The sequence below is a fragment of the Gossypium arboreum genome, chromosome 1 (assembly GCF_025698485.1).
Source record: "Gossypium arboreum isolate Shixiya-1 chromosome 1, ASM2569848v2, whole genome shotgun sequence".
Classification (NCBI taxonomy): domain Eukaryota; kingdom Viridiplantae; phylum Streptophyta; class Magnoliopsida; order Malvales; family Malvaceae; genus Gossypium; species Gossypium arboreum.
Window position 1 is genome coordinate 76,890,789 of NC_069070.1, and position 15,277 is coordinate 76,906,065.

At 31.0% G+C, this 15,277-nt stretch overlaps 2 protein-coding genes across 3 annotated transcripts; one reads left to right on the forward strand and one right to left on the reverse strand.

Annotated features, from left to right (window-relative positions):
* Positions 1-1,931: 1,931 nt before the first annotated feature.
* LOC108483216 (probable galacturonosyltransferase-like 1) lies at positions 1,932-3,453 on the forward strand. The gene has a single exon (XM_017786489.2). It carries the CDS (start codon positions 2,118-2,120, stop codon positions 3,165-3,167), a length of 1,050 nt encoding a protein of 349 aa, XP_017641978.1. The 5' UTR covers positions 1,932-2,117; the 3' UTR covers positions 3,168-3,453.
* Positions 3,454-9,547: 6,094 nt separating this feature from the next.
* On the reverse strand, positions 9,548-14,358 carry LOC108483214 (protein DA1-like). 2 transcript variants are annotated; one of them, XM_017786488.2, is made up of 12 exons: positions 13,720-14,358; positions 13,089-13,240; positions 12,714-12,792; positions 12,419-12,554; positions 12,203-12,323; positions 12,003-12,086; positions 11,349-11,468; positions 11,020-11,232; positions 10,595-10,657; positions 10,375-10,493; positions 10,130-10,188; positions 9,548-10,041 (listed from the first exon to the last, which is right to left on the reverse strand). In XM_017786488.2, exons 2-12 carry the CDS (start codon positions 13,197-13,199, stop codon positions 9,728-9,730), a joined length of 1,419 nt encoding a protein of 472 aa, XP_017641977.1. In that variant the 5' UTR covers positions 13,200-13,240; positions 13,720-14,358; the 3' UTR covers positions 9,548-9,727. The 2 variants fall into 2 exon arrangements, with proteins under 2 accessions (XP_017641977.1, XP_017641975.1); XM_017786486.2 differs by having other exon boundaries at positions 12,714-12,804.
* Between the last annotated feature and the right edge of the window lie 919 nt (positions 14,359-15,277).

Below are 15,277 nucleotides of genomic sequence, written 5' to 3' on the forward strand. Positions count from 1 at the left end.
ATCCTACCTTGTTGTGTATCCTCTGCTCTCCTGTGCGCACACATGCACGCAATAGCATAAGTTGGTTTTGTTGGTACTTGAAATAAATCTATATGATCAAAAGGATGATGGAATCCAGTGTCGGTTGTGTTACTACTTTCAGACAAGCATCACATGATTTGGATGCCTTCGGTAAACAGTGAGTCTATAGCAAATTGTTATTTTTAACCAATATAGCTAACGGGTATGAATTGTTGCTATCTGTTTCTTTTATTGACAAGTGGTCCTGAAATGGCTTTACTTGATCAGCCTCCTCCTACTCTTATCTGATCCACCAGTTTCAAGATTTTTTTGGTTGAGTGCTGGGGTGGCCCTTTAGTTCATTGGATGAAGCTTTACGCACATGGGTTGCTCGGAGGTCTGGTGAAGCTGCCGTTTAGGCCTCATGGTAGGTAATTTCTTTTTCCCTGTACTTTTTTTGTGAAACTGTTTCGATGATAATTACAGGATTATGGGGTTAATTACTGTTTGATGTTATGCTAGTTTTGTAACAAAATGATGTTAAGTACTTTTTCATCATGCAAAATTATCTCTTGTTGAGGCGCACATGGCACAAAACATGGGCAGCAATTGTCGTGCGTTAGGAGCTGTCCATGGGGACAGTCTGGCTGATCTGGGTGTGTTCCAGTGTTTCTAGTCTCAAGTGACCATCACTTTCTTTGTATCTTTATGTCACGGTTCTTCTGTGTGACATAATATCGAGCACTTGTTTTGCCTTAGCTAGTTGCCTGCTCAAATGTATATAAGCTGTGGCCTACAACCAGGAATTATATGCCATTTTAATATGGTGGACACCACACTATCCTCATCCTCTAAAAAATTCAAATTTAAATAACAAAAGGTTAAAATAGTTAAAAGTTTCCAATCACCATGTATGATTTTTTATTGATTTATAAAAAAATAACAGAAAAAACATGAGGCTTAAATAAAAATATAGATTATATGGGTGAAAAATAAGTTTTATGAAAAATTTATATTAAAATAACAATAAGAATTTAGTTGAAATGGTAAAATTAAAATTAAGAATCCTTTCATAGTTTAGGTCAATTGTTTTTAAATAAACTTTATATAAAGGTAAGGAAATGCAACAAATATCCTACAATAATATTTATTAATGGTCTAAAATGTGATTTTTTAAATATTTTTCCTGATCAAGTTGTTGAGTTGAGTTGAGATATTTAGTCACATATTTAAATAATAGTAACCATAGATATAGAAAACAGAATGTGAGAGAAAATATTTTTTATGTATGATGAAGCTTTGGATGACATGGTAAAATTAAAGATTTAAGATACTTATGTCTCGTTTGATTACTAGTGTAATTATATGAGCAAAACAAACTTAGTTATTATGCATGTATTGTAATTGTTAGATATAAAATAAAGAATAACTAGTATAAATTTAAATTTAAAATTTGAAAGATGGATGATAACTCTTGTAAAAATTAAGCGAAAATTTTTCCTCTCTTCGCTAAAAATAAATTATAGATGTGGTTAAATATTACCAATTGAATTAGTTTATTGCTAATTCATATACTAAAACATGTGTAAAAAATAATATTTCTACTAGCAAACAAAGCACTAATAGGCTAGGTTTAAATCTCATCATTTGTATTTTTTTAAAATTTAAAATTTTTAATATAAATTCTATATTAATGAATAAAATACAAAAACACTATATGACAATGTCTATTAATTGTTTAAATTTGATTTTTTTTAATATTTGTTCTGATCAAGTTGGTTTTGAGTAAATTGAATTACATTTAAATAATAGTAAGTATAGATATATATAGGTGAAGTATAGTTTTATGAAAAATACTTGAAATGGTTGATGATTTGTATATTTTATTAAAATTAAATTAATTTTATATAAAATATTTATTAATTGTTTAAAAGGAGACGAAGGTGTTATTTGGAAGCAGTGAATGGCGTTGGACTTTGTTTTTCCCTTCGATTCCTTCTTCTTCCATTCGAAGAAACCACCTTTCTTATCCAAACTCCCTTTTCTTTACATTTAATATCAACCGTCTATTCAGATACAGAGTTAATATTGTATGTATTTATATTGACTCTGTGCTGATGATGAAAGTAATTTGTACAATGGCTCATCTTCCCCTTCGCTTAGTAATTTTCACCATCTTAATAACCATGGTTGCCACCGTCACACCAATAACCCATCAACATTTCAAAGAAGCCTCTAAATTCTATAATTCTCCGGCTTGCCTTTCAATATCTGAACCCTATATTTTATGCTCCCATCAAGCGCTTCATTTGGCAATGACCATCGACAAAGCTTACATCAGGGGATCCATGGCCGCTATTCTTTCCGTACTTCAACACTCCTCTTGTCCCCACAACATTGCCTTCCATTTCCTCATCTCCGCCACCGCAAACGCCTCACTTTTACGCGCCACCATATCCTCCTCCTTCCCTTACCTCTACTTCAGACTCTACCCTTTTGATCACTCTTCTGTTGCGCCTCTTATTTCAACCTCAATCCGTTCAGCTTTAGATTGCCCTTTGAACTACGCTCGAATCTACTTAGCTTCTCTCCTTCCTTCATGCATCCACCGTGTTTTGTATCTTGACTCGGACCTGATTCTCGTTGACGACGTTGCTGAACTCGCCGCGATCCAACTCGGAGATAACTCAGTTTTGGCGGCAACAGAATATTGCAGTGCCAACTTCGTTTCTTACTTTACTCCCACGTTTTGGTCCAACCCTTGTTTATCCTTAACTTTTGCGAATCGTAAAGCTTGTTATTTCAACACAGGAGTAATGGTGATGGATCTTGATCGATGGAGAGAAGGGGATTACACGAGGAAGATAGAAGAATGGATGGAGATTCAAAAAAGAATGAGGATTTATGAGTTGGGTTCATTGCCGCCGTTTTTATTAGTTTTCGCCGGGAACATAGTTCCGGTGGATCACAGGTGGAATCAACATGGGCTTGGGGGTGATAACTTTGATGGTCTTTGCCGGGATTTGCATCCTGGCCCGGTTAGTGTTTTACATTGGAGTGGAAAAGGGAAGCCATGGGCGAGGCTTGATGCTAAAACACCCTGCCTTTTGGATGCTTTGTGGGCATCTTATGATCTCATGGATACTTCATTTGCTTTTGATTCTTGAATCGAATGCCAAAATTATGCTTCGGGTGTAAGTTTTTGTTGGCTAGGAAAGTGACGGAATCGTCGAGAAACGGTGGAGCTATAAAAGCTCTAAGCTGCAATAATGCCAGGGCGGAGCTTTAGCTATGTGTTTACAAACGATTGACGGATTAAATTAAATGTGAACCAAATTGCTTTAATCCTCAACAGGTTTCAACTTTGATTATAGGAGTAACAAGGATGTTATTAGCAATTACATGTTTTTTAATTAATAAATATTAAAATTAATGTCTATAATCAAACATAAATAGTGAAACACACCTATCCAAACACTTATTAAAATTAAATTTAGGATAATAATGGAGTGAGCGGGAACGGATTTTGTCACTTACTGTCTTATCATATCAAAACCCAATTTGGAATGAAATTGAGGATGGGTATTGACATACTTTGCTTATCTTCATATCCATATCAAACCCAAATAGAGATGGTAATGGAGCCTGGATATTACCAAATCTATCATCCTGATTTTATTGTTTAATTCAACACTAAAACTTTAAAATTAAAACAAGGATATGGATTAGAAAACATAGACTATATCAATGATTTATAACAAATTTTAACCATATGAATTTAAATGCTGCTATCAGACATTTTAAAATCAGAATATATATATATATATATATATATATATATAAACTAAAATTAAATACATTAAAATATTAGGATTAAACTCACAATTTATATCACAACAGAATTTAATCAATATTTAAACATAGTTGTCCACAAGAAGCGAATATTAACCTTCTCAATTTCAGCTTTGGCTTTGGAAAATACGGTTAAAGGGAACAAATTTAAAAAAATAAAAAAATAGGGTCTTTATAACATATTTTTACTATTTTAATAATTATATATTATTTATAAAGCCTCACCCATCAACCAAGTCTTAATTCAATTAGTGGAATTTCTTTAATGTCCCTTTCATTTAAAATAAGTTATATTATTTGAGTGAATTTTAATTTTTTAAAAATTTAAAAAGCAATAAAAATATGTATATGGTAATATTTGAACCTAAGCCAATTAAGTAAGTAAAACTTTTAAATTATTACTCAACTAAAGATTTATTTTAATATTTTTATACATTTTAATTTTATTATGCACACTTTATTAACTCCATCTATTGTATATATATTTATATTTACTATTTATAGAGCTCTTTACTAAATTGGTGTCACTCATCAACCGAGTCCCAACTAGACACATTCATGGGCCGAGCTAGTTAGGTCCTCACGAATTCTAGGCCCATTTGATAGACTATGGCCTAAATTTTTATCAAGCTCGACTAAGATTATAGATGCTAAACTCGAGCCCGACCCATATGAAATTTAATTTATTTATATAAAATCAAAAACATCAAAAACATTAAAATAAATGTTTCTCAAGAAATTGAAAATAAATTAATAAAAGTTTTTATACTTACATAATATTATGATAAGTGCAATTTAACAAACAAATGTCTCTAAAACAGTAGCAAAATTAAACATAAAACAAAACTTATACAATATCCAAATAATAATAACAAAATAGTAGTAACATAATAGTGAGATGACAGCAAAAAAAGTGGGGAAAATAATAGCAAAACAAGAACAAAATAGTGGGAAAATAATAGTTTTTTTTTCAAATTTGGGTCAACCGAGCCTGGGCCAAAAAAATCTTACCCGAGATCTGACCCGTTTTTAAAACAGGACTTATTTTTTTCCCAAGTCCATTTTTTGAGTTTATATTTTTGCCCAAATCATTTCACTTTTCGAGCGGACTTTCACAGCCCGACCCATGGACAAGTCTAGTCTCAACTCAGTTAGGAAAATTACTTTAATATCCCTTCTCATTTAAAATAAATTACATTATTTGATGGTACTTTAATATTTTTATTTAAAAATAGAATAAAAATATATGTATATGATGAGATTTGAACCCACGCAATTAGGTTAACAAAACTTTAAATTTTCACTCAACCAAAGGTCATGTCACAAATAAACTCAACATCAAATCAAGATTGATGACAAAACAATGATAAATAATTGTATTCATTTAGTATTCTTAATCTAATGTGTTTTTGTGTTTCAATTTCGTTTGAGTCATAATTTAATCTATATTTTTATTTTAATATCGTGTATATTTCATATATTATTAATTAATTTCAAACATGTAGTTTCTACACAAATTCGTGTGTAATAAGACTTCTAGTGTAAGAGGAAAATAATAATATTATATAGTAAAAATAAGGGAAGACAAATAATTATCATAATTGCTCTAACTAATTATTAAAATTAATTCATAATAGTTTGTTTATTTATTATAATTATAGCTATTATTTATTAATAAAAAGAAAAGAAAAAGAAGTTAATTAATAAAAGGGTAAGAGGGACGCGTTTCATATGGGTGTTAAAAAAAAGGGGGGGAAGGGTTCACGGTTTAAAGGAGTAAAAGGCTCTGAACAAGAGAAAGAAAAGTGTAGAAGTGGAAGACTTTCACTGTACAAGAATAAATGAAAAGCTTAGGAGGAAATTATTAAATTTTAAATTGAATATTTTAAAATAATTAATAATGAAATTAATATTTTTATATAATTTTAATTGATATAATAACAAATTATGTTTTTAACGTTTACATATTTTGTCATTTTAGCCTTTAACATTTACCGACGGTTGTAGGATAAATTTGTTAAATTAAGACCATATTGATTGAATCTGTAAATTTTAAGAGTTAAATTTATTATTATACCAATCAAAATAATATAAAATTGATGAAAATATTAATGTCATGATTAATTGTTCTTAGTTACTCAATTTCAAAATTAAAAATGATTAAATTATTTTCTAAAAGAGATTAATTTATTCAATTTCAAAATTAAGAATGAGAGAAATCTCATATCATTTTACTCTTCTCCACAATGGTGGAGCAGCCAAGCCCTAAAATAAAATTTTTTATTAGTATTATATTTTAGCTCTCCAATAATGAAAAAAAATTAATTTAACCCTTTAAATTATAAAAGTATAAATTATTAAAATAATGAATTTTTCTTTTTAATCCTAAAAATATAGAACCGCACCTCTCAAAATATTTTCTTGCTTCGCCTCTGTTTCTTCATACAGGTTTTTTTTTTTTTGATGTCATCTTTATTTTTCTTAAATAAGATAATAATAAATCAGAGTTAAAACTGTGAATGAAAAATCCAAACTTAAATAATTTTACGCATGAAAAACTCCATCTTTCTCAAAACAACTTTCCTTGAAGATTTATTGTCATTCATTCCTTTTTCACCCTAAAAGCTTGTTTCCTAATCTTGGGTTTAGTGTTTGGAGGAGATATGAGCGGCTCCGATGATTTTACAGCCAAGATAGATCCCTTAAATATACTCTCAAACTTGTTTTCCTGGTACTGCTTCTATCATTTTCAACAGTTGTTGCTTTCTCTAACATTCTTCTACCCTTTTCCTTCCAACAAAACAATATTAAATTTTTGTTGATTTAAGAGATCTGACATTCATTTGACACGAGAGAGAATAGGGAATGAGATATGATTTCTAGCTAAATTGCCTTTTTGTTTTTGCTAATAAATATTCACATTGTCTAAGAACTAACAATCGTTTATTCATGTTTTAACATGGTACATACTATTCTTATTATTGTTTGCATTTTTTTTGCAAGGGGTGTGCTTCTTTTCTTGGTATATAGGCAAGCAACACAAAGCTTGAGCGGAGGTTTGCTATTGACCATGTTGACCCGTAATTATTGTATATCCCTTGACCAAGTTTGTCATTGAAAATTATTCAAAAAGTAAAGAAGCATCAATAAGGACTCATACTATGGAGATCAAATTGTCAATGGATTGGAAGCTGATTGTGTTATTTCATTCCTCTAACATGGAGCATTCATCATGATCTTCGACCATGAAAATTTTGGGATACATAGGCAAGGATTGTTGGAGATGTTTCATGGAGTCCCAGTGGGATGGCGGACTCTTTTGATCAGAAACGTTTTATGCAGCTTGTTGCTTGGCTGTACTGTACTATCTGACTTTTTCCATGACTTGCTCTCTATCTCTTCATAGTTTTCCTTTGGTTACTAATTTTATTAATAAAATTTCTCTTTGTGGAGATTCAACAGAACTGTGAAAATATTATATTACTTTTAGTAATCTTTTTCAAGCTTAGTATATCATTATATGCATTAAATTAGGAAAAGATGAGAAATATTTCGATCATACATTAAAGCTTTTACAATTGAAAAGAAAAATGCCAATATAACATATGCACACACAAGAAGTGAGATTAACTTCGACATTTATACGTTGATTGTTATTTTTTTTAAAGAAAATATATCAGTATTCAAACATCAGAGTTTTAAAAAAGTAAACACATGTTGGCATGAAGATACTAAGACGCGTGCATTTCTCATGCAAATTTGTTGAATCTTCACTTTTGACATGAAAATACGACGACACTTGGCTTATCCCATGCAGATATTGTCTTACCCCACATTTCATGAATTAGCATAAGCCTATATATTTATTTGTCTTAGGTATAGATATAAATAAATGTATATACATGGTTATATGTGCATTTTTTATAGACAATTAATTATTTTTTGTATTTAAAATATGGAATAAATTTTATTAGGATCTTCTTAAAAATATAGTTTTAAGCACCAATAAAATAATGTCACATTATTTTTGTGCAACTAATTTTTAAAAATATAATAATTTTGTGCAATTTTTTCCATGTCATTAACACTTAATTGTGGTAATTATTTTACCCTGAACCCAAAACCTCGAACATTAAATCTCAAATCTCGAGATTTAGGGTTTGAGTTTAAGATTTAAGGTTTTAGGTTCAGAATTCAAGGTTTAGGTTTAAATTTAGGATTTAGGGTTACAAGTTATGAGTTTAAGATTCAAGGTTTGGGTTTAAGATTCAAGAGTTTAGGGCTACGGGTTCATGATTTGGGTTTGGGGTTCTACATTTTGGATTTAAGGTTTAGGATTTGGGATTCATGGTAATTTTTTTTTATCAAATTCACGTGTTAATGATATAAAAAAAATTGTTGAAATGTTGTTAAATAATTGAGAAGTGACCATGAATAATATAGTTGGAAGGGTCCATAAAATAATTTCTCTATGGATGAGTATATAATAATATTTTCATGTCTTTAAAATTTGATGATGTGGCAAAATTTTATTGGTGTCTAAAACCTTAGTTTTAGGATAATTCTTATATAAGTTTATTCCTTTAAAATAAGTTATATTATTTGATATTTTTTAAAAAAAACCAATAAAAATATGCATAGAATAAGATTTGAACACAAGCTGATTAGATTAAAAACCTTAGACTTACCACTCAATGAAAATTATATTTGAATATATTTATATATTTTAGTTTTATTATGCACATTTTATTACCTCCATCAATTGTATCTATATTAATGATGTTGTTGATTAAGATGGTGTCACAAATTAACTCGACACTAACTTAGGATTAATGACAACACCGTGATAAATTATTATATTCATTTAGTATTTTTAACCAGATGTACTCATGTGCTTAAATTTCGTTTTAGATGCAATTTAGTCTAATTTTTTTTCTTTTAAAGTCCTACATATTTAATGTATTATTATTAATAATTAGTTTCAAATCAAACATTTCATTATTTTTTGTATGTTATTTTTAAGCACAAATTTGTACTATAAATACATGATTTCCACGTCCATACACGTGTGATAAAGTTTGTAGTAATATAATATGTATTTGTGGTTACATTGGCATGGTGTCATGTGTGCATGTGTATGCATTAGGACATGTGGATTACTTGATGTGAAATGCAATATGTTTATATGTATGTACGCATGCTAAAAAAGACATGGATTTAATTATGTTCTGGTGTTGATTTTATTTATGCAAATGCTGTATATTCATGAAATTTTTGCAACGACTCTTTTTATATAAAAAGTAAAGGAGTATTCTGGAATTAAGATGAAAGGTAAGATTTTTAGAAGCAAATTAATCAATTGATACTTTTAATCACATGTATTAATCTATTACAATTTATTCTTATTTTGTTTTATTTATATACATGGTTTCCTCGGGAATGAAATTTGATAACATTAATTTATGAAATATGATAAACCCTGTTTTTATATATTGCTCAATATTTGTATTTGTATATAATATTTTTTATAATTTCATAACTCTAAATAAATATTTATCAATTTGGAAACGATAAATGAATTAGGGTGTTGGGTTTTTTTTTATTTTTGAATTAATTTGTTGAGTTATTTTAATTTCTAATTGTTTTTATGTTGTAAATTAGTTGCATACTAAGCATGTGAGAAAGAAGATCAGGATTTTTCTGAAACAATAATTTTCTCTTTTCTGCTATATATATATGTGTGTGTGTGTGTGTAACCCATCCATGTTGTCATCTTCTATTGAAACTTCATCTCCATCTTCTGCCACCTATCAAATTCATATGAAACAGCTTTCAAAAGAATAGAGAAAAAAAAAACCGTGAGGGATAGGGATTTTCAGTAAGGAAATCTGCCGGTCATCCGAATATGTTCAAGAGTTCTTCTAAGTCCATATTTATAAACTGCCTGATTCCCTGCTCTAAACCCATCTCCATATACGGGCGATGTGTCTGATTCTATTTGATGCTTGAAGAACTCACCCAGCTTCCTCTCAAATTCGGGTTTTTTGCCTTTTCTTATTCTACTAGAACCCGAGGATGATGTCGGCGCAACATCGCTGCTCGAAGAAGAATCGAGCTGCGTAGCTATCCACATGTGCGCTAATACCTGACAAATACCTTCCTCCACGTCCTGACTCAGAGTCTGGAAACCTGAAAACAAGTAGCAATTTTGTCAAAATGTTTCTAGACTCGAAACCAAAACTGAAGCACGACATATTATGTTGGAAATGGAAAGCACCTTGAAGTCGCATCCATGCATGCATCATCTCGTGCGCTAAGATCGACCCCGTCAGTAACCTACATAAGATTTTCAATTTCTCATCAACTACCTCAAACATTACTTGATGTATTAAGTGTAACATCAAAATCAGCATCATCTGCTACAAATATGCAAGATTCGAAAAAAAGGGCACAAAGGTTTCTGGAAATTAGAAAGACAACAAAGAGGCTATGTAGAAGCAATTGTGGAAAATAATTCAATACCTAGGCAGGCCATATAAAATGAGAATAGCAGTCACTTCACATCTACGTGTCAATTTGTATGGCTCTGTTATCATGTCCATGGCTCGATTTCCAGTCCCAAAACTTGGTCGCCTTAGAATCTGATGATTTCAGGTTGAAGATGGCATAAATCTTTGAGCAATGCAAAAGCTTCCAATGGAAAATTTCAAAGTTATATATAGAGGATTTCATATGTTCTTACAGTGCTGACAGTTTGTTCTTCAGAAAGGCAGAGTCCTCTAGTCTCTGGCATATGATAATGGCCCTGCCCAACACAATTTTTAGAATGCAATCATTACACAAGTAAAGAAGAGATGAACACTTCCTCTCACAAGCTGTATTGCTCTGACTCTTCATTTTTTTTCTTAAATTAACACATATCTAGAATCGGATATAGAGATATGAGCCTCTAAATACACGAGGAAAAACATAGAAAAAACAAACATAACCACGGTGGACACATACACACATATCCGACACACCCAAGTCCTAGCAAGTATTTTCATTAAGCAGCAAGAAAAGATTGAAAACATGGTATTTCCAGAAAACATCTATAAGCAGAAGCATGCCCGAAGAACTCCGGTTTAAAGCCTCACATTCCGATTAAAATCTATAAACATAGCTTACATTCTTTTCTCCTACTCTGGCTTCATTTAACGCCTGCCTTTCAACCAGGAGTAATGGAACTTGCTGCTCCACTTTCATGTTTAACCCTTCATAAAACTCTTGTATATCAAGATAAAGGGGTTGGCATTCCTTGGTATCCATAACTGCAGAATCTAGACACTCTAGGCAGAGCTTCCGTCCATCGTCAAGGGCAACATATCCCGTGTCTTGTGGCTGTATATGATGAGCAAAAGTGTGAAGCTTTTAACCTTTTTTTTCTCTTCATCTTTGGAAATAGTAACCAATATTTAACATTGCTAATTTAAATAAGAGCTTGTCATCATACTCACCTCCATTCGCTCGCAGCTGCAGCATCGTGGAGTACCATCATGTTCATGAGAAGGGCAGTACTTCTGGATCCAAAAAGGATGTGCCCTATATTCAATAAGACCAGCAGGGTTTGTTGGAATCTGTCAAAAGTATATATGCCGAAAGACAACACCAACCAGCAATGAGTGACTTGCAGTAAATTTATGTTCTGCTGGTTCAACATTAGTTAAAAAAACAATATACAAGGATTTGCACATGATAGGTAGATATGGGTTTCCTATATCTTAAAGTTCCTTTTGCAATTCCAAGTTTCATTCTATTGCTTTACATAGTTTAAACTCAGAACTACAGAGGGTGACATAAACTATGAACTACTCTTCATGCCATCATATATACATGACTCTATTGCATGGTATTCACATGTACTTGTATGACCTTCAGGTTTAGGTTTATTTAGCACTTGGAATTTCATTATTATGTAAAAAGCATGCAGAAAACATGAAAAACACATTTGTGATTTGGTATTACTATAAGTTCATTGTTGACATTTAACACTCGAAATATAAATAAATTCACTGAAATATGCAGAAATCATATCATATATAATACCACCTTTAACATTTATGCATTGAGTTACAAATGAAACAAATTAGAGCATAAGCCAAAAAGCTTACAAAGTGGCTGCAGACATCACATTTTGGATGGTAACGCTCCTTATAACAAGATTTATGGAAACGATAATTCCCAGACACAGAGAACTGCAGAAAAAGGTGGGCCTCTAAATTAGCTTGTTCATTGACGAAACATCTAGTGAAAGAACCAGACAGCAACATTGATAGCTACCAAAAGGCCTGCTAAGAACGTAAATTTGTACCTCATAATCAGAAATTGGAAAGTTGCAAGCATGGCAATGGAAACATTCTGGATGCCAAAATGCATTGAGGCAATTTAAAAATCTTCCATGACCAATCTCAGTATTGCAGCCAGCACAAATCCTACAAAAAGATTATTAGCATATATTTGCAAGGATAAAAGCTCAAAGATAAGCAAGGGGTGAAATACTTATTGTAGTCAATGACATATCATATACCTGTCTCCCACCGGAAAATGGATTGGAATTGGCAGGAATGTATTTGCATTTTCATATTGGGGAGGAGGTTCAAACCTCAAGCTTTCTTGTATAGCCCTCGCAAGTTGCTCATCTTCCTCAAGCTGAGATTCATCATCTACTCAATAATTCGAGAAACTTAATAATTTAAATTATGGATTGTTAGATTACATGTAGGGCAGAGAAAAACATCCTATTGGCAACTAATTCGATGATATCATTAAAAAAACTGCAGAAAAGAACATTCATGTTAACATCCGGTATACATGCTACTCACTTATTATGTTTCTCTCCTTCTGACTTTCCTCTAGAAGGGATAGGGCAATAGCTCGATCTATCTCTTCATTCTCATGCTCCTGCCACATGTTCTACATCAAGGTCGAAACCAAGATATAACATAGAAAGCATATTAAAGCTAATTAACCAAAATAAAACAGTCCAATTAATATATTTGTGCACAAAAGCATCCATTGATACAACCCATGATTCATAGTCTAAATTTAATATGTTTTCAACACAACCTAGTAAAAGCCTTTAAGTAATAGGTCCTATATGTATGTACTATCAACGGCATTACAGGTAGCATGATGGGAATCCAGTCATCAAAAAGGTCGAGAACATGTTGGAATAGAAATAGTAACAGATATAATACCCCTGTGCCAGATGGTGCATAAAATTGAGGATCCTCTGCATAATCCCCATGATAATATCCTTCTGAGTTTTTTTGGCCAGAGCCCTTAAAAATTTTTTTAATCCAATCCATAATGCAGGGTGTTATCTGCTCATAATCAATAAGGTTTCTGCCTGCAAGTACAACATGCATTGAAGCAAATAAAAACAAAGATATACATACATATATATTTGAAACTGCAGTAAATATAAATATATGCCAAAAGAGGAAACTATGGAATTCATGCTTTTAGTGAAGGATCATTAATGAATAAAGCCGGACAGAAGATCATAAGTCAAAGTTGATTAAAAACAGCCATGAAGAGAAGAATGCTAACATAACTGTATAGGCTAAGCAAGTAACCAGGTTAAACAATAGAAATCAAAATCAACAACCTGACATTGTTTTACCCCATAATGCTTAAGCTAAACATTAGTTAGAAACATCAGAAATTTCCCCAAACCAAGTGGATATAAAGAGAAAGGGAAGGTTAAAAAAAAAAAGACAGATTTATTCCAGCTGAAGACGCCAATAAAATTCATGATAAGGACTGAACTACAGGCTCTCAAAGAACACAAGATGAAGAATCAAACAAGAGGAGAAAATGACTTACCGCAAACAAATCAATAACCTGCAGCAAACGGTGGAAGAAGATTGCAAAAGAGAGCTAGATCAGGAAAGATCCCAAAATTAACGCAAAAAGTTTCAAACAAATTTTAGTTCTATAAAGCTATATATTCTCTCACACCCTTTTGCTTTTTTTTTTTCTTTCTTTTTTGGTGAATAAAAATTGAATAATCTATTCAAGGATGCAAAACAACAAGAAAAACAGCGACACCCTTTATTTCGTTGGCTGCAAAGAAGAATCTATCACACCCAAAACCCTCAAAAAGAAAGTCTTTTTAAAGAAATTTTGTTCAAGACGTGATTCAGCAATGACAATGGATGGAAGTCGAATAAACTAAGAGCACAAGCGTTCTTCAACGGTAGGCAAATTCAAAGTCAAAACATTAAGAAGACGTACAAAAAATGATGAATTTTTTCATAATCCCCAAAGGGACTCATCAAATCCAATTGAGCGATTTTCACCTTTTCCCTCTAATATTTAGAGTTTGGGGTTCTTCTAATTCATCAACTAGAAGACCCCCCCTAAACAGAAAACGCAAAGCTTTCTTTGTTGAGAGCGTAAAGAAAAGGGAAATATATAAAAAGAAAACTAATTTATAAAAATTATATAATTATTTTCTTTTTATACTACCACTTCGCCCCCGCTTTTATCGTTTTCAACTTCTTTACAAAGCTTTTGATCCACTAAACATAATTCTCTCTTATTAATATTTCTATAAATATTTTTTTATTATTATTAAGTGCATAGTGATATCATTTATACTTATTATCTATAAATATGAATCTACCATGCCTAACAGTTTAATTTTTAGTGATATTAGAAAAGGCAGTTTCAAAACCCCATTTATATAATATAAGCTCATAATTATTAAATATTAATATTTATGAGGATGTTATATTAGCAATTTAAAGTTTGTTCCGTAATTGTGCTGAATTAGTAGTTAATTTAGTACATGAATTAAATTATAAAAGTTCAATAGCTCTAGGTTTTTTATTGGTCAAAGACTTAGGGACTTAAATTGTAATTAACTAAAAGTCTAAAATAAAAATTAAACCAATTTGGAATGTGTTAGTGAATGATGGTGGCTTAAACATTAAAACATGATTAGTAAGTTAATTAAGTAAGGCTAATTAAAATTAATAAAATTTTAATCATAGTATAAAAAGATGAATTAGTGCAAACTTGTCATCTTTTCTTTCTTCTTCCTCACTGTTTAAGCATAAAAACTTAAGGGAAAACTATTTTGAAGCTTAAAGCATTCGACCCCTGATTGGTAAGCAATTTCAAGCCATTTTCTTGTAATTTTTATATTTTTAAGGTAATGGGAGATTGATTTAGCTGGCCTATGTACTAATTTGTAAAATTGCTAAAGTTTTTGAAAGTTTTCATTGTTATTTTCTTGAAGAATTTGGTGTTAAATTGATATATTTTACACTTAGATTATAAAAAGAGACTAGATTGTAACATTTAATTGTTAGTTTTGTACATAGGGACTAAAGTGAATAAAATATAAAATTTTTATAAAATTTTGGTATAAATAGAA

What these genes read in the sequence shown, in the direction of transcription:
- LOC108483214 (XM_017786486.2), bottom strand. Translation starts at nt 13,199, where the DNA reads ATGGATTGGATTAAAAAAATTTTTAAGGGCTCTGGCCAAAAAAACTCA. An exon ending in CATTTTCCGGTGGGAGACAG is followed by an intron (nt 12,324 to 12,418) that starts GTATATGATATG and finishes ATCTTTTTGTAG; the next exon opens with GATTTGTGCTGGCTGCAATA. An exon ending in CCAGAGTAGGAGAAAAGAAT is followed by an intron (nt 10,658 to 11,019) that starts GTAAGCTATGTT and finishes TGTGTTGGGCAG; the next exon opens with GGCCATTATCATATGCCAGA.
- LOC108483216 (XM_017786489.2), top strand. Translation starts at nt 2,118, where the DNA reads ATGATGAAAGTAATTTGTACAATGGCTCATCTTCCCCTTCGCTTAGTA.